The sequence below is a fragment of the Aythya fuligula genome, chromosome 6 (assembly GCF_009819795.1).
Source record: "Aythya fuligula isolate bAytFul2 chromosome 6, bAytFul2.pri, whole genome shotgun sequence".
NCBI lineage: Eukaryota > Metazoa > Chordata > Aves > Anseriformes > Anatidae > Aythya > Aythya fuligula.
In genome coordinates, this window is record NC_045564.1 from 25049834 (window position 1) to 25075147 (window position 25314).

Below are 25314 nucleotides of genomic sequence, written 5' to 3' on the forward strand. Positions count from 1 at the left end.
CTTGGCTTACATGAACTGGCGTTAATATCAAATCCAAAACACCAGACCAGCCAGAGAAAACACCCAGTGGTATAGCATAGGCTAAAGCAATCATCAAGAATCGGAAATTGCTGTGAAGACAAAACATATGCAATTAGCTGCAGCTTATATTAGAAATTGTGCACCAAGATTAGCTGCTAGAGTAAATTGCACCCTAGAATCTATATTCTGCCCGTCAAGAAAAATAGCAGAGTTCTGAAGAGTGAGTGAGCCAGGAAAAACAATGAAGTTATCCGGACATGTCACTAAAATACCAGTGGCTGAGATGTTACTGCCTTAGCACTGTGGTATTTAAAACAGCCAGTCTCTACATTCAAAGACTTTTGGTAACATGCTGGGCTCATATGTTTCTCATTTCCACAAGCAGTTCTGCATTTGCATGGGCAACCCAGTTAACCTAAGTGCATGTTAGAAACAATAAGCACTAATTCAATTTACAAAAAGCGTATTTCAAGTATAAAATCAGAGGTTCATACTTTCACAAAATAAAAAGTAAAAACAATTTAGAAAGGGAAGGTTTTGGGAATAAGGCGTGCACAACTGCAAGAGTGGGAAATTTTGACAGTTTGAGCTATCAAAACACAGAGACAAGTATAATAGTCTGCTCTAAATACTCAACATGTTTTCTTTTATCCCCAATTAAAATTATCCAACTCTTAGTATTCGGTGAAGATAAAGCATCAAAGCTGTGCCGTTATCATCACTGTACACAGCTAAACAAGATTTGGCAGACAAACACCACCAATCCCCCCTCCCTGCAGCCATCACCACAACCAAAATTAAACGCGACACCTTTGCTAAGGGGATCTAACTTTTCCTATAAAATGTTTCCATTTGGGAACAGAAAATGTGCTTTGAACCCTGTAACACTGCCATTTTTAAGTGAAAAGATGTTATGGCAATTCCCAGGTTATCCCAAGGGATATCTGTGTAACCACAAAATGCACCCCCTCACACCTTTTCCCAAACAATTTATATAAACTTGATATTGATCAGCAGTACCAGTTCCTTGGTATGCAGCAGCAATTTAACAGCACCTAGTTATGAAAGCCAGGGGGAAGGTAAGAGTTTCAAAATAAAAAATTCTCCCAAACATTTAGAGGTTTGCAGCTTACACTGTTTTACTCCCCTCAAAGATTCAAAGCACCCCTGCCAGCACTCTTTTACACACTGTTCTTCTCACACATCCTCATCTTGCGTAACAGATTTATATCACACGAACATATCCTCCTCTTTCAGAATCATTCATGTCAGATTTATTATTTTTTTTAATGCAAAGAAAAACAACTCCCAAACTTCCAGCTCTTCCACACACAGCTCCTATTTCTCTGAATGCTAATGCATTTGCTGTCTTCCAGACAACAATTTTTTTCTCTCTTTAAGAATGCCGTACTCCTATGCTAGTGTATCCTGTGTCATCCTAACATCTCTCTTTCATCTCTCTTAAGGTAGGTGTTCTGATATTACTTAATACTACCCATGTAAAAGCTGTTCCAGTACCTGTAGAAGGAAATAAAAAGGAACACACTCATTTTGCATGGACATTATATAGCCACATTACAGACTGCAAAGAAGGAGCAAGTCTGAAAGCACTGCTCCAAAATAACACTTGCTCATTATTCAAAATCTTTGGGTATCTGTCTGAACCTCACCTTCATTAAAGAGCTGCTTCTGCAGGGTAAGTACTTGTAACTTACTTGACCCAGATCTCCTGTGCTGTGTTTATTTTCTCTAACTCCAGCCACGAGACAGACCGGCATGTGGGGTAGCTGCTCCATCACGTGCAGCTCCTGGTCCCAGTGTCAGACCCAGCTCTGCATCACGACATCCTCCAGTGACAGAGGCTCCCATGCTGCCACCCTGCCTAGTCTTCACATTAAAGAAGCTGACCTGGACAAGGCTGCATGCAGTGGCAAAGTAACACCCATCACCAGATGTCACGTTGTCCCCTTGCCCAGCAATAGCTAGCATTGTCTGCATTAAGTGTTAAAGCCATCTGAAACACATCTCAAGCATCAGCTCCACTTTTCACAGCTTCAGCAACTTATATTTGTTTTTGCAATTTTGCAACTGCTCCACTGAAAATAGAGAAATGAGCTGTCTGTCACACCATCAACTGGTGAACCCACACTGTTTTCCATCATATCAGCCTTTATGACAGGATATCAGCATCAGGCTCCATTCTCCTGGAATACGAATTGGCTTTTCTTCTGCTTTTTTTTCCCTTCCCTTTTTCTTTTCCCCCCCCCCCCCCCCCCCCAGAATCCTGCTTAATGTACCAGAATTCATAAAACAGGCTGGTTCGGAGGGGAGCCCTGTCAAAGTCAGTCAACATTTTCAGAATAACTTTGACAGTGCCTATTAATATCAGGCACACTCCGAGCTGCTCTCAGCCTGGATGGTGATGTCATGTAAAAGTTTCATGAAAGAAGTAATGATGTACAAAAACCTTGCTACGAAATTTGAAAAACGGCTTACACAGCCCCTTGAAGATATAAAAGGCATGTAACTGGCTACTAGCATCTAATTACTTAAAAGCTCAAATCACTGTATGTTCTCCTCAGACAAATGTTAAGACAAACCATTTACTTGTATTAGAATTTTTCCCAGGGAAATTTCTGGCATATTTTGAAATATAAATAAAAAAATCATATTCATGTCACCAAAGAAACCAAGAAAGGGCACAGCACTTTTTTTTTTTTTTTTAAATCAAAATTCAAAGTACACCCATCACACTGTGTAATAGACTGTTAAAAGAATCAGGCTTAGCTCCCATGCCATGACTAATCTGTCGACTCCCACTGCAGGCTGAGAGAGTTGGTTATCTCCTGATACCAGAGATCAGCTAATTGTTATAATCTGTCAGAAGCAGGAAACCTCCCAGTCTGGAGAAGGAACCATGTTCCTAAGCAACTCCCCCAAAAATGGCCTACAGAGGGTGCTTGACCCTAAGAAGACCTATAAAACGCAACTCTGCAAGGAGCAGTTTGTGAAGACAACAGCTCGACGACCTGAAGGCACGAAGGAGCATGGGAGTTGCAAGGATGTGACAGATCCCTTTGGCACCCAAGGGAAAAGGTCCATGACTTCAATGGTAAAGTTATGCTGCACAGCTTTAGTTTGAATTAAAAAAAATAAAAATAAAAAATACCTGAAGCCTAGAGGAGAGAAGAGGGAAGTGATGAAAGCCTCAGTTCTCAAGAATGGTTTTTGGTGCATAGTTGGGTGAAGTCAGTCGACCAGCTCACACACATCCTGAATTTCTTACACGCACAGTTCTCACACCAGAGGGTAAGTAGGCAATAAAGGAGGAATTCTGATTTCCTGGTAGTCATCAGCAGATTACCTTTAAGCCTACATGACTAAGTCAAAAGAAAGACCCTCTTTGCCAAGAATTATGAAGTCTAGATTAGGCAGGGAACAGGGCTCAGAAGCCTAATGAACCAGCTGATGGATTTCTCTTGAAGTACAGCAGATACCATTTTCTTTTATAAAAAAAACTCTTGCCTGATGGATTGTTGCTGAAAGGTTCCCCAAGATAAGTGGTTTTAACGATGAACTGTTGATTGCTTCATGTACAGAGGAATGAAGAAGTACCTTTGATAAGGGGTAGCATGGAAGAATGCATAAATACCAGAGGGGAGGGAAGGATCTACCTGACTGCAATTAAGCAAAAACCCTCATGGTTCTTGGAAACGCTATAAACTATGCTCATTATTTAAGTGTCCAGGTTGTTTTCCTAAGCTTTGTTGATTGTGAATGGTAAGCCACTTTTGCTGCTTATCTCCTGCCTGTACCAGTATCACAGGCCCAGTATTTATAATATGTTGAACAAGCAATGTAATAGTTATAAAGCTCCCAAATGGAGCACTGTCAACTGAAATTTTACACTTCACCTGCGGAGTCAGTTGCTGTTTGGATTTCTGTTTGACAGCAACATTTTTACAACACAGCCCTCAGGCAGGGTCTCAGCACATACCAGCTTGGGCGTTTAACAGCATCATTGTGTGTGCTAAGCGTCCTTATGGGAATTGCTATTTTTTAATATCCTGAGTAGGTCACTTTGCAGACTAACCAGCCAGCTGCATTCACACCTTCTCCCAGCTGCCAGCCTACTCCAGGGTGAATGCACAGAAGCAAGTGTTTTGTCAGTTTACTCCCCCAAACTGAAACAAAACTCTCCAAAAACACCAGAGAGAGAGAGAAAAAAGAGGGCTAAGTTGCTTTTTCTGGCCCTTCACATACTTTTAGAAAGCACAGAACACGATAGATCTGTAGCAACTAAATGCCTGAAGATCTAAAATTACCAAGATTTAAGCAGACCATTTTGAACAGATTCAGCTCCTATAACTACATTACTACAATAAACAATTGCAGTAAAAGTTTGAAGCTCCCAAGTGAAATCAACCATACTCTGCACCACAATTCTTTTCTGCCCCAGGAAGTTCTTCTACGCATTATCAGGTACCAGGCACAGGCCTTCACTATTTTACTCAGCATTATTATTACAGTTGCTCTGATACCAGATTCCTATTACACAAGACATTTTACAAACACTAGGGGAGGGACTGGGTCTTACCAAAAGAGCTAACAATCTAAGCAGACAACAAAAGAGAAGCTGTAAAGCTGAATATGTTGCTTTCTTTATAACCTTTTTTCTTTTAAAATAAATCAAGGAAACTATCACATCTTTGAACATGTCTGGAAGCATCTGGAGACTTTTCCTATCCCCACTTTATATTTTAACATATGAGTAATGAGATTTAATAGATCATACAATGGTTTCAGATACTTCATTCATTGCTCCCATGGCTGAATGAAAGCAGCTGTATACTTCTTCGAATGGTAAGCAACTCCCAAATTCCTTCCAGTGTAAGAAGCATGGAAGAAAGCAGCTTTATAGTTAGTTACGCCCAGTGTTAACTGCTATCTCACACCCAGCACAATGCACTGTTAACAATTTTGTATAACCTGATGTAACAGAAGTGTAGCATAAGAAAAGCTGTGCTAAAAGGATGACTACAGCAGTGTTGGTGCAGAAGGATTCTGGCAAGAATGCTTGACATATTCCCATTTAAAATTTAATGTTGGCTTTTTAGCAGTTAGCATCCTTTTATGTCTCAGCATTAATATTTAATTTGATTTTGTTTAAAAGCACTACGAACTAACTTGTTTGTTCGATGAGAAGATTAAAGCACACTTGTGTTTATTTATTCAGGTGCTGATATTTCAAGTGGAAACCAAATGAGGACCTACCTTAGAAGCCTGCAAAAGCTTCTCCTGTAGCTAAGCCGTTGACTAGCTGCAGCCACGCTGGGAGGGAATGGAGGGCGTGAGGGGAAGTAGGCCAATGCTGCGGAAAATATCAAGGAAACCATTCCAAATTCTAAACAAGAGGGCAAAGAAAAACAAATCAGAGAACAGATGTTAGCACTGAAAGACTTATTTCAGCACAGCATTGTTATCAGCCAGCCTCTAATACATAAATCCTACGATAAGTGCTTTACCGCTCCTGACAACAGACCTGCATAACTTGAAGGATTTTTACCCCCACTCCCCAAGCAAGATTTCAAATTGAGATGGAGAATCAATGAGACAGAGAAATACCGGCAGTCAATTCCAATGAAAAGAGCTGCAGAGCAACAGGCTCACACATGGGGAACTAGGTGAAGCAAAAGGCAAGCTTTTGTTTTTTCTCTTTAAAGAGAACTAGGAAGATCCGGTCACATTTCTTTGCAATGGAAGTAATGCAAGGCAGGTAACAGCATGCTAGAGACTTTAAACAGATGGGACTGGGGAAGCTCCAGGGCATGGAACGACAATTACTTGGTATACAGGATGATGAAGGCAAACAAAAGGTCAACCAAGGCAGCATCTTGGATACAAACAGTATTACATGGCAATGGAATATAAAAGGAAAAGCATAGGAGCAGCCATTGCTTAGGAATAGAGAGAACGGAGGTAATATGGGGAAAAAATGAAAGAATACAGCTGTTTGTAGATGCTCCTCTTGTTTAGCAGCAGGTGTTCCAGATCTTCAAAACATTTCATAGTAGAAATTTGGACATGACCCTGCAAAGGGATGAGCACTTCACAGAAAATTGTCAGCAAGCCCCAAGATCAGACATTCTGAAGAAAAACAACTCTATCCACATTCAGTCTAATTAATTTGTTTTACAGGCCTTTTACAACATAGATCATGTTATCCACAGACCTCAATCCAAAATATTACTGCTGTCCTCTTTGAAAACAAGATTCTTTGCTGCCAGAGAGAAAAACGTATAGCTGAAGTGTGTTATCTTAAAAGAACCTGTGATCATATTACAAAGAATTGTTCACCAACACCACAAATAAATTCCAACAGAGCTGGATACTCAGTTGCATTCATTTTCTTCTTTCTTTTTTAATAAATCAATATGAACGTGGCACTTCGCCAGCTTTTCTGCTAAACTAAAAGAAAAGAAGTTCAGGAAACTGAAAAATAAATAATACTTAAGTGTTAAAGGATCAGCTGTAGATTGGGATGGGAAATGAACACTTACAGGGAAAAATAATCTACCCTAAATTTATTTTGAAAGCATACCAGAAATGTGACAATGCTAGTCTCCATGATCAAATCAAAAAGGATTCTTTTTGAACCGTGTGGTGTCTCTTTTCCCCTACTGTGGTCTAATTACAGCTTTTGTGTGTCAAGGTCCTTGCAGTCCCTCTACTACTCCTCTAGTTTCCGGAAGATAGATGAATTTCTATCTTCCTGTGCATTGTTTTTGAGAACACAAGCAATGAATAAAGAAGTGGCCACAATTGGTTATCTCATATCTAAGAAAAGGATGAGAGGCTCTGTCATTATAGGATGATACTGGACAGGGAACCAAGGCTTGCCAAAGACTCTTTATCCCCTTGTCCTACATCTACATACAGATTTATAGGTACATGCACATCCACACTTGGTAACATATTGAAAGGAAGATTTCAGATTGCAGATGGGTAGAGCCAATAAGAATGTGATCACGTAAAAACAGAGGTTTTCTAAGGTGCTTATTATTTAACTTTATTATACTGCAATGGCATAAGGTGAAAGGCTACATCTTCCTACAAAGAATATAAAACAGGTTGATGATTTTTTTCTAAGTCATGGTAATATTTTACAACAGGTGCTCATCTGGGGCCTCTTCTAAGGGTTACCACCTCAAGATTCATGCCAGTCAGATTACTGCAGTAGGAGCAGTATAGTAACTACTTTTTTTTTTTTTTAATTATTAAAATCAGCATGCAGTCCTTGTAGTACCATCTTGCAGCTCTTTAATGTTTCCCAGTGTTATACTTCCTAGGCTAATGAATTTGCCTTGCAAGCACTGCCCTCGTGCACAAAAGAAAAAGAGCAGAATTCACTTTGGAGCCTATCCAAAGCCAAAGCAGCTCCCTCTACTTAAAAATAGAAGTCTTTATTGCCACCTTAGCTTTGTGTATCACACTTGCACCTCTACTAAAAGTCCAGGTATTGCCAAATGCATTTGATTCCTTACATCTTGAATTGCTTCTTCATTAGGAAGCCTACCATCAACACAATCATTGTTTATTGTACCAGACTAGGTAAAGAAAAATACATTCCCAGGACAAATATTAGATTGCAAGCAAGGAATAAAAAGGCAAAAGATAATATTGACCTATATCTTATGTTTTGAGACCAAGAGAGCTGCTGCCATGAAAGAGGAGCTCTTCCACAGAAGCTATCAGATTCTCAACAGTGCAAAGGATGCAGCAAAGCACTTGGAACTGGGCAAGTCAGCATAAATTAGTGTGCAGAAATAGAGCGCTGTATATGTTTTGCTGAGGAATGAATCTGAAATGTCTCACAAAAGCAATGAGGATATCATGCCACAGTGACCTGTGAATGTCGATGTGGAGAGATGCCTGCACCATAGCCCTGGAAGCAGGCACTCCTGCTGGCTGTGTAAGCCCTAAACAGAGAAAGAGAGGTTTACAGAGATACAAGCCTCCTCGATACAAGTCTTTTTCCTTCTGAAAGACAGATTTACAGGACAAAATCCTACCCGAAACCAAAGAAACCCTCACCTTCTCCTGAAAGGTAAAGGAAGGCACTTCATATATATGTGCATATATATATATATATACACACACACACGTGAAGTGCCCTCCTTACCCCTTTGTTTTTCTTATGTTTATATATACACATGTACTTTACACACAGCTATATATGCATACATGCAAAAATTTGTAAGAAATGGTGATTTTTCATTAATATTTAGGAAAGCACATAGATAAAAGCTCTGCCTCAAGTCCAGAGTGGTTCGAGCTTCCTTAAGCAATACAGGTAATACAATTCAATCCTGATTTGCTACATCCGTACTATTTCAGCTGTGAACCGGAATGTGTAGAAACACAGATGACACAGAAACAAGTTGATATTTCAGCTGAGCTCTTAGTCCATGTCCGAGATACAGGAACAGCAATTTAATGAAACACAGAAGAGACTGGAGTTAACAGAGCAATTTCAGAATGGGTTTATAAGCAATTGCTTCGTAATCATGTTTGAGGTTAAGTCCTTGGAAAATTAGCACACACTTGTCACGCTACTGATCCCAAGTTAACAATTCACATTATTAGGGTTTTAAAAATAACTAAGTTCTGGGTGCTGCTTATCTAATAGTACCTCACGCAACAGCAACAAGCTCCATCACAAACAAAACACTCAAGAATGCAGAGTGCCTGTCCTATGAAACTGGCTTTCCTATAGCACCTTAAATGAGAAGTCATACCAAGCTCTACTGTACTTCCTAAAGAAGTGGGACACTTGAGTCCAGCTCCTTGTTCTGTCCCATTCTCTAACACCTTTACTACCTTTGAAGACTGTTTGACTTTCATTTTCTGCCTAGCTGATTTAAGGGGATGAATAATACCCTACCAAACCTATAAGGTATTTTGTGGTCCACAGGTGGACAGAGCTGTACAACTACCATGAGGTACCCACCACAAGTTGTCACCTACCACGGGACAGAATTTCCTCTATCTCTGGAGCCTACCTGGCACAGCAGAGCACAGAAGAGATAAGCAGCAGGGTCAGCTGCCTCTTGAGCTCCTGGGAAAAAGGGAGCTGAGGTGTGATGGAACAAATCCCGTAAGGGATATGAAGCAACCTCCTCTTGGGATGGCTCCTGCCAATTTCAAACCAGTTGAATGTTTTGCCACTGTCTCAGTGATTCTCCACAGGCCACTGACATTCAGGAACCATCTCTTTTTCAATGCCTGAACAACAAAAGGATCTTGGAAAGACCCCTTGAGACACATAGCTAACACTGCAAGTACAGCTGCACAGTGAACCCCAGCTATGTATTTAAAAGTACTTAGAACAGAGGAAGAACTACAGCTGCCCCACAAAACACACATCCTAAGAAACTGAAGAGCTGCTGTAGGATGATCTTATGCTGGGATCAACAATCCCAAGCAGGTTTACAGGACGGGCTGTTTTTAAGTCCTTGCTGACTCAGAAAGGCAGAAAGAGCTGTGCTGAAACACTGCACAGCAAGACAGATCTCTGAACCTTGCTGGCAAGCAAGATCTATTCCCATCTTCTCAAGAAAATACTCAGGAAAGCTTCCCAGAACAGAAGAGAAGAAAAAGTGAACCTAATGGGCTGCTGAAAGCAACATTTTTAGTGCTAATAGGCTCAAGGAAGGGGTTTTAGGTACAAAACTGTAGTTCCTTAGGGCAAATGAATTCTTCTTGCTCCACGGAAAATCCAGAAAGAGTGGGTTAAAGCACTTTTCTAATCATTGGATTTTTGTTCCTCTTTTATCTGCTGCTCAGCAGGACACAAACTCACTCTACTTCGCTTTTTCTTCCTTCCTTCCCACTGGTCACCTTATCTTCCATGAAATTTTGGGGCTCTAACATCAGATTTATCTCTGATAAGAGCCTAACCAAACCCAAATTTCATTGTTTCAATAACTTTGAGTCCAGCAAGAAGTATTTGAAAGGAAAGAGTCAACTACCTGCTGAAACAGGATCCAGGCTCTACTATGCTTTCTTTGAAATTTACAATAAAGTGGACTTCACCCAATACAAGTATTAACTTCACAAAATTTCCATAAGAATAGCAGCAAGAAATAAGTGATCACAGTTAACTCAATCCCATGAACTATGAGTTACACAATATACATACACCTTAAGATTTCTGGAATGCATAGGACTAAGCCTTAGCTACATTTCTGAGGCTGGAATTATAAGCAAAAAAATGCCATAACATGGTAAAGTTTAGGTGCTCTCAATGCTATACCAATTAGTATCAACTAAAAATCAGATCACAGACCCTTAAAGCACTTGGGGAACTCTTTTACTTAAAGCTTGCTGCTGAGTGTTGCTAATTTTTGTAAGTGACACGAAGAGCTGTGAAGCCACTGCATGAAAAAGAGAAAGGAAAGAAAAACTACATTATATCGGGTGAATTTTATATCAGTGTTTTTTTGCACCAAAACTGTTGTCACTTCATTGAAATTCCTCGCCACATAAGAACTAGAGGGTTTCAGTTAAAACCAAAATTTTAGTTAAGAAACAGATTGAGTTTTAATTCCAGTATTAGATTCTGAGATATTAATAATCTAATCACATTTGAAAGGCACATGCAAGTCATAAATTAAGGTTGAATTAATGCAGAATATAATTTAATGCTGGAATATACGATTTCTGTCCTCACAGAAACAGAAGAAAAAAACAACCTGTCATGGAGACTTCTCTTTTTAATGAAAATTCAAGAAGTGATCAACAGTTTGGAAGCTCTGGGCAAGTATAAGCTCTCCTAGAAAATGTTATTCCTAAGATCAGCTGATACAAACAATTGAAATTCTTCACTTGGAATCAGTCTGTACGAAAGATTACCTTATAATTTTTGCTACGCAAAAGGGAAAAAGTGAACCCTTCTGATGGCAGAACATTTTACCACTTCATTATTTACCATCAATATAGTTACCGTTTCCTTTGCAGACCAGCCACTAGAGGGTAGTGCTTCACAAGTACCAAACATACAAGTATGTAAATGTTTTATAATTAACTTTTTTTTAAACACACCTGCATACAATACAGCCTCAATGCGGTCCTTGATGTGCTCAGTGTTGCTTTGTGATACCAGCAGGTGGTGAGATGTTCCATTAGGAGATGGCACTACAAGAGGTCCCACTAAAAACGCACCAGCAGCACCCAGGTAATTGAGCAGAGATGCTATAGCTGTTGCTGTGGCACGTTCATCTGGAGAAAACCACGTCGTGGAAAGAAATGGTGCTGCGTTCATCACAGTTGGCCCCGCCAAGCCATTTAACAGCTGCCCTCCATGAATCAGCCTGGAACAGAGAATAGAGATGACAGCCATTTGGATGATAATCGCCTGTTTAAAAAGTAAAAAAAAAAAAATAAAAATAAAAATAAATTGCACATAAGATACTGAGTGCCTGGAATGGAGTAACGGCACAAAGAAATGAAAGTCCTGTGCAAAACAAAAAAAAAGAATATTCAATACACTAAAAGAAGACCAATTAGACTGATTTAAAGAATCCAGGTCTACTCTGTTCTCATTACCTCAGATAAATGGAGAAGCAAATGTTCTCTTCAAAGCAGGAAAGGAAGAGGGAATAAAAGGAACTTTCTTTGCAGAAAAAAAAGAAAAGGTATCATGATAGGATCTAAAAGTATAAAAGGAATAGTAGCAGAAAAGCTTTAAACTACAAGCATCTTAAACCTGACCCCTTGCCTGCATAAATCCCACAGAAGATTTAAATTAGTTACGTCAGATCCCAAGCTGAAACACTTCAGCAAAAAATACTCTGCATATTTTTTCACTGCATTATTTATTTTTATTTACACACGCAGATGAGCTTTATGTGCCTACAGATGAGGAGGCCAGGCTGTTGAGGTTTCCAAGAGAATCATCTTCTGCAGCAATCTGGCCATTCTCAACATGGTGTTGAAACAGCCAAGGAAACCCAGATTTTTCTTGTTTTTCACACTCATTGGATTTAACAGATAAGACTGGTGACAAAACAGAGATGCTACTTCCAAGCACTGAAGTCCCTACAACTTTTGGCTTCATATTAGTACAATAAGCACATACAGAAAGGACTTTTTGAAGGTTCTCCTACATGTGTAATTCAGCCAGAAACCTTCTACTTTGACTTTTCCAAAAGTGATCGGCCATGAAAGGCAAAATCATTTGGGAATTTATATAAAAACAGCTAGCAAATCAAACAAAACACAGCAACCCTACAAAGTAGATCTATCCTTTGTGCAATAAAATGGTGGCAGATGATATTTTTAAATGGGTGATGTTTTTCAATGCATAGCAGGAACCCAATGTTATTGCTCAAGACTTGAGTTGTCAGCCATAAAAAGCTATGGCCTGAAAATGGGGAAACAACAAGTTAGCAATGTTTAGGCAATGTTTCAAGCCACAAATGACTAAATAATATATAGCATGACAAGAGTTTTTTAAAGCACACCATGGGACAAAATACGCAAAAGAAATGCTGACAGACTCTTTATCAAATTAACAAGCTAGCTTGTAATAAAAATGGATAAATATTACTGATTCTCTGTTGATTAGAAATTAAGTCTTTAAGAAAAAATTATGAAAAATATACAGCGAAGAAAAAAATGCTATCACGTACCATTTGAAGGAAATGCTTTCCCAGCTAGGACAAAACTAATACCCAGTCTTGTAAGCAATTACATAAGCAATTGTATTTTTTTTATTTTTCTTTTTATATAAAGTTCACCTAGCAAGAATACATTTCATTACTATTTGTTCATGACGTGCTTCAGCTGGACATCACCAAGATGTGGCCAGGTCTTTTTACTGCTTTTTAAACTGTGGCCCCCAGTATAATCAAACGAAATAGTTTAAAATTAATAAAAAGCACTATCTAAACAATACTCTGGTATAGTTTTCTGGAGGACACATCACACAAATACGGTTACTCTCCAATCCAGCATACTTCGGACAGAACAAGTAGTACCTTGTGTACTTTGGTATATTCATTCTACTTTCCCCCTGTGATAAATTATTCCCATATTTATATGGGAAAACCCTGCTCCAGGGTATTTGCAGTTATTCTGCATCCCTAGAAACAGCTGCATTTCAGTAGCGAGTGAGATAACTACCACAATTTTACTTGAGCGTTTTGTCGTGCTCCAAAGGGAGTTTAATACTTAAATTACGGTATGCTAGGGAAAATATGTTAATACAAAATAACCTCTACAGCTATAGGTGCTATACTAACACCTCTGTTCACTCCGGTAATACTGTTTTAATTCAGGTATGCCCACTTGATTGGGCAATTCAATCTAAGGGCAAATAAAACACACTAAAACCAGAAAAAAACACAATGGTTCTGTATCTGTATCTTCTGGTAGAAAAAGTAAAGTTTTTTTTAAAAAGTCATATGTTGTGAGAATTATAAATACTCCTTTAATGTACTTACACTTCAGATTTACATTATTGATATCCAACTCCATACCTGAATAAAACTCGGTAACATAAAGGCCTTTATACTTAATACCAGAGGGAAACATATCTGTTAGTTTTACTCTGCAGATCCAGAGGGAGAAAGCAGGATTGTAGTTCAGAACTTAAATTGTACATTATTTTTCTGCCTTTGCTTAGTGTTTTCATGTAAAGAGTTTAGCTTTGTCTCTCTGTAGGCCTCTGCTGTTGATGTTCTCATCTGCTCTCCCCTGCCCTAGCCTGTGTGGTATGCTGTCTGCTCTGATTTGCCTTTCCATCTGCATTTCTGGCATTTACCAAGCTTGACATTATCATGCAGGGCAGAGCATCTCTTGTCTTCATATTGCCTAATTTTTCAAATCTAACATGTTGCGTCTAATAAAAAACATTTTCGGACTAAATTGCCACTGGTGTACAGGCTGCTTCAAACAACTTTACATGTAACAGTCTAAAGCTTATTTTATCTCTTTTTCAATACTGGTTTGAATTAAGCTTTTTTTTTTTTTTTTTTTTCCCTGAGAAAAAGAATTATTTGTATTGTTCCTCTACATATCCTTAACTCATTTCCCTAGAGAGATAGGGAAAAGATTCAAAATGTGATTCGGTGCATTTACTAATCTGCTACTCTGGGAGACGTATGTAGCAGCCACCACAGCTGCCAGAGAGAAATATGAACGCAACAGCACTGGTGGCTTTTCGCTGTTTGTTACAATGTCTTATCAACGCTGCACTAGATTTCAGTCTAACAGCCCACAGGAGTCTGCTCTTGTACATCACCAGCACTAAAAATTACTGCAAGATCAAGAGACATTTGTTTCTCTTATTCCCCAATTTTCTTCTTGTTTCTGCTATTGAAAATGTGCAAAGAGCAACTGGATTTTTCCTTGCCACTATTTCAGTTTGAGTCTGTACAGCATGATTTCTGTTCTCCAAGAAAAGGGCTAACAGGGTAACTTTAGTTCGGGACCCTACCTAGATGTGTTTGTTCACATTTCTTCCTGAACTGGCCTCTGAATTGCAAAAAGATGAAGCAAGGGGTAGTTCAAATACAACAGAAATTAGAGAAGAAAAAGTCTTTCCATAATGTATTTCAGCTCTTTTCCAATTTTTGTCAAGTTAAGTTTTAAATAAGTTATGTGGTTTTCATCACATCCTTAAGAGAACATTTTCTGTAAGCTTGAAGCAGTAACCTGGTTATACCTGCTTTATTCACTCCCTGCTGTCACAGCTGCAGTATCGTGTCAGGCAACAACAACAAAAGCATGTGAGGCTACAAATGCTGAAATTACAGCATCACTGAATGAACTGGATATGAAAAAGTGACATACAGGAAAAAGGCTTTAGTGATTGACAATACCATACAGCTTAGATTGGTAAGAGCTTCCATTTACAGGCTGCTTTACTTATCTTTTTCTCCCTGTATAGCTTGAAACTTTTCATACATGTTCCGAGTCCCACAAAGTATTGGATTTGTTAAGCTATTTAAAAGCTGTATTATATAAACACTTTTTACATGTAAAAATAACAGACATTTAATGTTTCTACCACAGTATGTCTCATGCCTAGACGTAGAAGCATTTTAAATGAAAAAAATAACTCATTAACTTCCTTTCTCAGATAGGGAAACAGAGGCAACAGCAGAAGGAAAAATGAGCCACCCAAGAAATGACTCATAACACAATGGATTTAGACCACAGCACTGAAATAGCTCTCCAAAGCTCATCTAACATCTTTTAATTGACCTTGTTTTGGGAAGGCTAGCAATGGAGAAGTCATATCAGAGCTTTAACATTAATGAATAGAGTGGAAAGTGTTTTCACTTTCCTTTGGTAAGAAACAACAGTGGAAAAATGAGGCAGCTAGCCCCCATGCATCACTTGGACTCTCTCATCACAGATCTTCTCTGTCAGCCTCCGATGAGCCTCCAGTTGACTGGGAAATGAGGTTCCTCTGGGTCCCAGGCAGGAGAGGAGCCCATCTCAAGAGCCTTGTGAAAACAGGATTTCTGGTTGATTTTCTTCCTGAAACTTTTACTATGCTTTTCCTGCTAGCTGCTATGTCAACTGACTGCTTAGTCATTACTCCGACTTCTATACAGATGCAATGAACAAATTGGTAACTCAGTCTTGTCGCTCTTTGGCTATGCGTGCAAAGCAAGGAAGCCACCAAGAGCTGCTCCAGGGAAACAGCACTGTGCGTGCCTTCTATTTTGGAAAAAAATAGTAGATTAATTGCTGATCCTAACAATTAACATAAAACGGGATTCTGGATAAAGAAGTTAATATTTTACAGAAATAGATGGATGATTTATCTTTCACATGCGCCTGACATTTTCACTCACTGAAAGAAGTGGATTGTTCATCTCCTGCTAATTTGGAAGACGAATAAGTTTATATAGTGATTAGCTCATTGTGGTAGCTCCTGGAAGCAAATGAAAGAGACCCTTCCACTAGAGGACTTCAGAGCACTTTCAAGTGCTATTGAATTTAGCCATACTACACAGCAACAAAGCCAGAGAATACCTCCTATTCAAGTGTCTACATTGATGCATGATGCAAGTTGCTTGCCCAAGCAAAAGAATAAGAAAACACGTAGACTTATCTACATTATACATTAAAAGATTTATTGTACTTCAGAGGGCTCTGATACCACTTCTGTAATGAAAAGTCTTTGATTTTTCACAATCAAGTTACTAGAAATGGATAGAGCTTTTCCTTTAGACTCCCCAAACTAAATGCAACAAAAGGCACCTCTATTAAGTGGCACCTTCTAAGGTACAGATGGAATTTGGAAGGTCAAATTCATGCTTTGTAGCAGTTCACTGCCATGGAGTATGGCGAGAGCCTGGTGCAAACGCTGTCCTGTTTATAACCAAGAGAGAGTGCAATAAGGCTGCGTGTCTGGAAAAGGACTGAGAATAAAAAATACTGCTGGGTAAAGCAATGAATTCATCTATTAAAAATAACATTCTGAAAGATGAATTTCGTGGGAATGCACTTCTTTTCAATATTTTCATTAAATGATATATTTATACTACAAAAGCTTTATGCCTTCTGGATATTCATGGATTGAGGCCATTAGCATTTTTAGCTTGTTTTTGATGCATACGACCATTGATATGTGGAATAATTTAAAGTTGTTTTTCCCCATCAATAAGAAAAATTATTATGAGCGGAAAGCCTGAGTCACTGTGTGGTACATTATCTCCAGCAATAAAAGTAAAAAAAGAAAAGAGAAAACTTTTATAAATGCGCTGTTGACTATTTCCATCAGGAACTCGGCTCACATCTCACCCACGGCACACGTCGTGGCCTCCTCACAACCTGTCACTGTGCTACAGGAGCAGACTTTAGAAGAGCTGGCCTCAGACCACGGCGTTTCCCAGGTTTCGCAGCCTCACCTCTCTTCTCTCAGAGAAAGAAACCAGCAAACAAATTTGCAGCAGTCTGAGGAACAGCGAGTTTGGGCTTTAAATCTGAAGGAATCAAACAGCAGAGTTACTTTGAAACTATTATTACTGAGAGCCTGCCAAGAAACAGACAAGGATTTGCAAGGAGAAGCAGTGGCAATCTCAGGCCAAGACCCCGACGTCTCTGTCAGACATCCTGACAGAGAACGGGAGGGCGCAGGAGGATGGCGAGACCACTGACAGCATGGTGACAAATTCACTCACGTCCCCGTGCCATCACGCCAAGCGACTGTACGGTCATCACAGCTGTCACACGGCAGCAAAGAGTGGTTTGTCACTCAAAGCATTACCCGTGTTTGAAGGATGAGGGTATACGAAGTCAAAACTTCTTTTTGGATTTTGATTTTGATTAAAATGGGCTTTCCACCCTCCCTCCCCCCCTTTTAAGGCCATTCCACAAACCCCTCATTGAAAGGAGATATCTTTAAAGCAACATGAACAGAGGATGCATTCAACAAATTCAAACAGATCCAAAACAAACAGCGTTGCTGTAAACTAAAAGTAGGCAATTACATTAGGGGCTAATGAGGCAAAACATCCTGAAACAAGTTATCGGGGAAAGGCACCGGGGATGGCTGCTAGCAGGTCTGCCGTGTGAGAAATCTGAGGAAAATTTAGCGCTAGAGGCAAAAACTAACTACAATTTTTTAAGTGAAAGAGTAGGAGAGCACAGGAGAGGCAGTAAACTAAAGACTTGAATAAACAAGGCCCTTTTAAATATTCCCACAAAACTTTTTTTCAGGCCAGTGAAAGAGCAAGAGGACACTTTGATCATAATGCAGCAATGTGGATATGAACTCAACTAATATGAATTCCTCTTTAAGGGCAGAAATTACCCAACAGTAAGAGTCACAAGACACTACTGAAGTCAAAGATCTCAAGATGACAAAAAATAATTAAAGGATCTCTACAGCTGAGAATAAGAATTTCTATTATATGAGATGGAGCTGAAAATCCCACAAATATATTCTCTTGCCTTCCAGCATAAACTTATGCTAGTTGAGGCTTTGCAGAAACACTGTCTACTAAATATTACTGCAGTACTAAGCCCTTGCTGAGAATTCAGAGTTTCCTTTAAGGCATTACCTGCTGGATTTACCCCTCCAAGAATTTAAACAGACCGGGAGTCTGTAAACAGCTAATTCAGGGGTTTACCACCATCACTATCACATATCGCTCATCAAACAATGAGATGATCCCATGTCATTCTTTGTACTTTCAGGGATGAAAAACAGAAGGTGTGGAATTATTGAAGAATATGTATGACAAGAATAAAATATTTAATACAAACTAGGTGGCAACTAGCTAATAGAAACAAAATGTACAAAAGATGCAGTAAGAGAGCATCATCTGTTAGTACAGAAAAGGGAAAACTTAGATATATCTAAGTAGGGGAAAAATTTCAAAAACCTAAGACATGGTAAATAAGTCTCTTTATAGGAACTACCAATTATCAGTATCCTCCCTGTAACACTTCGTAAATAACAAAACTGTCAGTTCATACTGCTCCTGTTTCCACTGTCATTCTCTGTCATTGCTTTGCTGGCTTTGCAACAAATGTTTTAATGAGACTTATTACCAAACAGCACCCTCTCACTGCCACGACTCGAGGTGCTCAGTAACTACATTTGTATTGTGAAATCTAATGTGAAGGTCAAACCCTACCAACCCATAGAATACTAACTTCTAATAAATTTCTTAATTAATGTATTCAATACAAACAACAAGTTATGTTACATCATTTACTTCCACCTCTTTAATTATCCCATCTTTCACATTTTAAGGCGGCTTACGTGGTCAGTCTGAAAAGCCATGGATTTACATTTATGGGCTGATTTCATCATTTCCTTCTTTCTTATACGTTTCAGCTCATAGGTAGATCTAATATAGCCTTTTGACTAGATTTACTGTTTTACAACCAGATATGCTGTCTTGTAAATCTATTCCAAAACACAGAATATAAAATAAATGTGTTGTGTTACATGGGGAGAAAAATCCTGATTTTTTCCTATTAAAAGATGGCCTCCTAGTAACTATTGATGTTCAGGTTAGTTATAAGAGTCCAATGAAAATAACTCATTCAATGCCAGGCAGCATTCAAAAAGGAAAGGGGGACCTACAGATGCAGGCAAAGCATACTGAAGATGCTCTTGTAACCTTCAGGGAAGGGAATAAGGTACAAGTCCCGAAGTGGTACAATCTTATAACATCCCTTTTCTTTAAGTTCCATATATTTCACACAATCTATGAACTGAAAAACTAGGTGTGGCAAATGAGTCTTTTATAGTACTGAGAATGGAGTCTTATTTTACTTTTAAAAGTCAAATTTACTGTCACATGTATGGCACTAACTTGACAGGCTCAGATGTATAGGGTAGATTAGAAGTTTTATTTTGTAGCTTCCTTGTCTGGATGTGACAGATATTAACCTTACAGGTTAATATGGGTTGTGGAGGAAACCAAGCGAACAGGAGTGTGTATGTGTGTATATATATAATGCATATTATAAATACTGGGGGGGAGGACAGGACTTCACTAGTTCAAGTACTGGTTGATTCCTCACTCTCACACCCAAGTCCACACTTTCACATTTAGCCATGCACTCCCTCCTCAGCCTTCCCTGCATTTATGAAGTTCTGGGATGGATTCCCAGTACGGTTTTAGGTCTCACTGGCAGAGAACAAAAATTCACCATAAGGAACTGCAGCCTCAAGAGACACTCTCAAATGTTCAACCTAAATTCTCCCGTATGCAAGTCACAAGCATATATACGAGTGTCAAATGAACTGAAAACAGAGGTTAGGGTTTGCATTTAAAATATGACTCTGATTGCTGAAGACAGTCATAGTTCTTACACGTCAGAGCCAAAAGAATAATTACAGACTAGAAAGGAGCCTAAGAATACATTTGGATATTACAGGTCCATATGAGATAAGGAGCACAAAGCGGCGAGGATTAAATGTCAGTCTTAACGGTGATTTCCTCACTTCTGTGATTGCTCTGATAAGTGATGGGCTTTAGTAGCTCTCCTTAATACTAAATTACAAGAACATTGTGAGTACACAGTAGAAAAAATAAAACTGACAAATCTCATGAACATTCTTGTAATTTTACATATCTCAGCTCTGACATAATTGTCCCAGAGAAATCCTTCAGTATGTTACTGCAGATTACCCAGGGAATGAAGAAACATTACAAAACATGCCAAAACATTTAAGGGAATTCCAGTTGTGTCAGCTTTTGAGATGCTTGAATATAAACTTTTGTGTGATCCTGTCCATCTGTCTGGTTGATTGATGTTCAAATGATCATATTAATAAATACACACATTCAGAATAAATGCATAGCCTGGTGCTCGGCTAACTGTTGCTAACCCATAAAGCAGTCATGATATTCTCCAAAGTACCATTTTGTTTGGTACCACGCTTCAAGTAATTGATGAAATTTGGCCAGTCTGCCCTCAAGATAAATGCAGGTTACCTGGTATAACATCACAGTATGCACAACTATCTCGAGACATTTTCAATGAAAACCATACTTTTGCTTCACACAGTTAGCAATAATTAATTCTCTCTAGATTTTTAACAAACTGTGTAAAAGATCAAACTATTTCCTCAGGTAGAACTAATTCTTGCAAATCCCTCACTTTTTTTAAGAATAGGCTAGGTTAACAATTTTATCAACTTTGTCTTGAAATTATGCTTATTTTCACAGCATGAATAAATGAGGTAAGTAACCTTTTCCATCAGGATTCTGCCTTTTTTTTTTTTAATATGGTTCTCAATAAAATGCATCATATTTTATGCATCTTGTCAGACACTGGAAATGCCCAGGCTTTATTTCCCCAATTAAAGAAGCTGTTATTTGAGTGTTTCTCCTTAAGCATTTCTTTTACCAGGTCTTCTCACTGCTATTACACTAGAAAACTTGGTTAAAAGGTTTAAAGGAATGCAAAAATTCCCCTTCCCACCCCCAAAACCATGTCTCAGCTAAACATTGTTTGGCAATTTATTTTCAAGTTCTTACAGTTTTTATCTTTGCTTTGTTAAAGCAAAGCAGCTTTAGCAGCTATGGCACCTTTTGCCTGGGGCAATCTTTTGGCGTAACTGATAAATGGAAAGCTACATAAGATCCTACATTTCACTGCATTTAAGTTATCTGACCCATTTGAGCTATACATATAAAACAGTAACCGTATACCTATATAGTTATATATAACTAAGTTACAAGATATAACTATAACTTACAGTTATAGCTACACATAAAAACCAAGATTGGTCTGAACTGATGAACTGGATGTTCAGCATCCCTTAGGGCCTTGAGGACAGGTGAAATAGGGGCCCAGTAGGGATTGCTACCACCATAACAGTATGTTTCCACCTCAAATTGAAAGGGCCACTTTAAGTAGTAGCATAATATGGTTAATTCAGCCTCCTCTGCCCACTAAGTCATTGAACAGCACCTTGAAATGGGCAACAGTGTTGGCAACAACCATCTGGAGCACCTTGGGTTTTGTTATACACTCACCAAGTACCTAAGAACTGAAATTACACCCCCCACTACCCACAGTTTACTAAACCAGTCATTATGTAATAACTGCTTACTACTGATCAGGGCTAGTTTTAAAATCAATGTTGGTATCATATTCTCAGTCCTCTGTACTTACTCTCCTGTAGTTACTATAGATTCCCACATTCAGGATATGTTGACAGGACAACTGACTGATTTGGATTGTCTGATTTCTAGGAAGCAAACTGTCTCTATCAGAAACTATTAAACTGCACGCGTACAAAAGGCATTTGTTCCAGTCTCAGAGAAAATATAAGGTTACTTTGGAATGCAGACGGAAAAGACTATATGAAAAGGCCATTTTGCATTAGTTCAGCCATATCACCACCGTACAATCTCATACATCCAATATGAGAAACATGAACTAATTATTTAACATTTGCATATAAATTACATATTTTTGGGTTTTGTGGCTTGGTTCCCTGTGTGATCTTGGGCCAGTTTCTGAACCTCTCTAAATCTCTGCTTCCTTGTTTGCAAGACAGATTAACATTATTTATGCAGGATGGGGTGAGGCTTAATTAACTCAAGTTTGTAAAGACCTTTCTGATCTTCAGATACTATGCAGAACAAGGACTAGAAAAAAATCAATTTAAGAAGCCAAGAAACGTGTTAGCCCAGACCCATGCAACATGCATTTAGAGTATCAATTTTATACAGAAAATTTGTACTAGCATTTATTTGCAGCAGCAGCAAAAATACATTAAAAGCAAGTATAAAATATGTATATTAAAAATAACTTATTCACTTACTTCTTCCTTATTTCTAGGTCTGAAACTGGAACACATCTCAGGCCAGCTCCCAATACCATGAGCGATGATGTTAGTAATACAGTTACCCTCAGACCTGAAACAAGAAAACAATAGTATTTCACAGGTTAAGTCAGCAATGCTGAAGTAAAAAACAGAAAAGTTGCACAGGTATATACATTTGCCTTCAGTCTCACTGAAGATATGCATGTTCTTTCAAATCATAAACATCAGTGCTGATAAGAATTACAGATACAAAATGAAATCCTATGTTATTTTCCATACTGATACACCAGAATTAAAGGTTTACTCTTGGCATAATACCAAACAGGATCATGCCTAAAATCTTAACAGATGTTCTTGGAAATGAGAAGTGGCAATAAAAGCATCATCTAATTCTAAAGGAAATATTGTACTTTTTGAAGCATCGGGAAGATGCTCCAATGTATGATCTGAAATCTAGGCAGATCCAAAGAAAAATCTGGATTTGTACAATCTTTTCCAGCCACTTATTTGCTTTCATAACGCAGATATTCTTTTCAACCTGAAGAAACAACTATTTATTCAGCAGGAAAAAAAAAAAAAAAGTATTTCTTGCAGGCCTTGCAATTAGGCCAGGTTTTTGCTGCACTCAGCTTAAATTGACAGAGGTTGTAAATATAGTACATTAGAAAAAAAGCTACAATCGACCTATTCCTTGAATATGTCTTTTTCCCCATGCTGTGATTCTCAACTGAAAAGCACTTAAATTAGAAACAACTTTATCTCAGAGCTGCAATTCCATTTGCTAGCAGTTCAGTTGCTGCTGCTAAGGTGTTTCCACCATCGGTAAGCAGCACAGAAACAGTGACAACTGATGGGCTCAACTTCCAGAATATTGTAAAACACAAAAATCATAAATATGTACAATTAAAAATGTTGATACACCTTGTAACACTAAAGTCATAAAACTTGAAACAAACTTAGAGCATCGAACAGAAGATACAGGGCTTTGATATTATTAGCAGAACATAAAACAACTGAACTATGACAAGTACACAGCATCTCTAACATTTAGGCAAGACGAGTAACTACCCAAAACATAGATAGAAGAACAACAACTTGCTATAATAATCCAGATAACAAACAGACATCAGATTTTGATTATAGACTGACAGTTTTCAAATAAACGTTCCCAGTATGTCAATGACTCCTGCAATCCATACAGCTGAACCAGTAGTCACATTAAACATTTTGTTTCCCTGGGAATTTTACAGGGGGTTTTAGAGCACGTGTTTTACCACAAGGTAATAGTGCTCTTATTGCAACAGCTCTTGGCAAGCCTCACTCATGAATATGCAACTCCTCGTGCCGGACATCGCACACACCAAAGATGGCTCAAACAACCCGAGCCAAGACAACCAAACCAACCCAAAGTTAACACCGCAGGTTTTCTGAAATGGAAGCATGACTTCCTCACTACAGCTGAGTCATTAACAAAAGGAATGTGACCCAGGTTCCTGCAGCTCCCAAGGACAGCTCACACCCCTAATGCCCTGGAGTAGCATCACCAGCTGAGAACATTTGTTACCTTGAAGGACTCCCAGTGCCTGCCCAGGTTTACCTGGCTCTGCATTTAACCAGCACATGTAGCTCTTGAACTGGATTTTCAAGCACACCAATTCAGAGAGCCCAAACTAATGTCCTGATAAGGCTGTTCAAAATCCTGCTGTTCATGTTTTCTGTGCCACTGTGTGAACCTTTATGGCATGCTGAAACCTGTACTACCATGTTGGATTAGCCGTGGGGGTAATTATTTGTGTTGGGAGCAACTACATGAGATGTTCTTGCCTTTTTCCTGTAAAAAAAAATCTTTGTTAGCATTGCTTTCACACATGAGAACCTGTTCACAATCCAAATTAGTTTTATTGACTGAAAGTCAAAACATAAGTCTTTTAAACAGAAATCTGTAGTCTTCCATTGGAAACACTGCTGCAAATGTTTCAAGACAGAAAATGACACAGGCATTACTGGAGTTACGTAAACCAGGATTTTTTTGAATGACATTTCACAAAGCATGCCACTTTCTGCATTTTAGGAGGGACAAGGACAGACAGCTGGGAAGGTCTCAGTCAAGTGGCACAGCAGGTGACACAGGCCAGGTACATCCCAGGGCACAGCAGAAAATGAGCATCATACAGAAATTTAGGTTTATATCACCACAGGATGAGCTTTCCTAGATAAAAAGAAAAAATATCTATTTTACTTTTTTTCATTAAAAAAAGTTTTGTTTTAAATCTGTAGAAAAGTTTCATAAAAAAGCAGCATCACATAATTCAATGAAAAATAAATTGGATGTCAAAATTTCTCACCAGCTCCCATTCTAGGCTTATTTTTACCATCAACCGTACGTGTCATGTAATTTAAAAATAAAATTACCAGTTAAAGCCTCACAATCAAGATACGTTTGATCTCTCTGAATGTTCTTTGAAGTTCTCATCTGGAACACTATACACTGTAATGTGCCACTTTTAAGTGTTTTGATTGCGCAGACTGTTCTTTGGCCTTTTGTTTCACCTTAATGTGCAAACACACCTACAAATTCTTTTGGTTAAAGCAGCATGTTGAAAATGGTGACACTAAAGCGAACAAGTAAAAAAAGACTGTCAGACAAGCAGCATATTAGAGATTTTCTTTGCTAATTACATGATGTACTTCTACTCTCTGAGCACCTTCCCCTTTTGCTTTACTTTACATTTTAACTCTCTGAATTCATTCTCCCTTTCATCTTAAAAATCAGTCTTTAATAGTATTTTTAGAACTATATAAAAGTGGTTTCGCTTTGAACATTGCAGTGTCCCTTAATCTGAACTGGAAATCTTGTACTACTCCAAGGGGTAACCTCAGAGTGTTTCAGGATATCACTGCACCATGGGGACAATAAACCAAAGTCACCAACTGAGCCTGGAAAGAAAGCCTGTGAACCCCGCAAGAAATTA

At 38.6% G+C, this 25314-nt stretch overlaps 1 protein-coding gene across 1 annotated transcript in view; it reads right to left on the minus strand.

Annotated features, from left to right (window-relative positions):
- The window catches only part of SLC49A4 (solute carrier family 49 member 4), a 58934-nt gene that overhangs the window by 21413 nt on the left and 12207 nt on the right, over positions 1 to 25314 (minus strand). The window contains exons 2-5 of the mRNA XM_032190135.1: positions 22340 to 22433; positions 11125 to 11393; positions 5296 to 5425; positions 2 to 110 (exon numbers count right to left, since the gene is read on the minus strand). Coding sequence (XP_032046026.1) covers positions 2 to 110; positions 5296 to 5425; positions 11125 to 11393; positions 22340 to 22433 — 602 coding nt within the window. The remainder of the gene's footprint in view (position 1; positions 111 to 5295; positions 5426 to 11124; positions 11394 to 22339; positions 22434 to 25314) is intronic.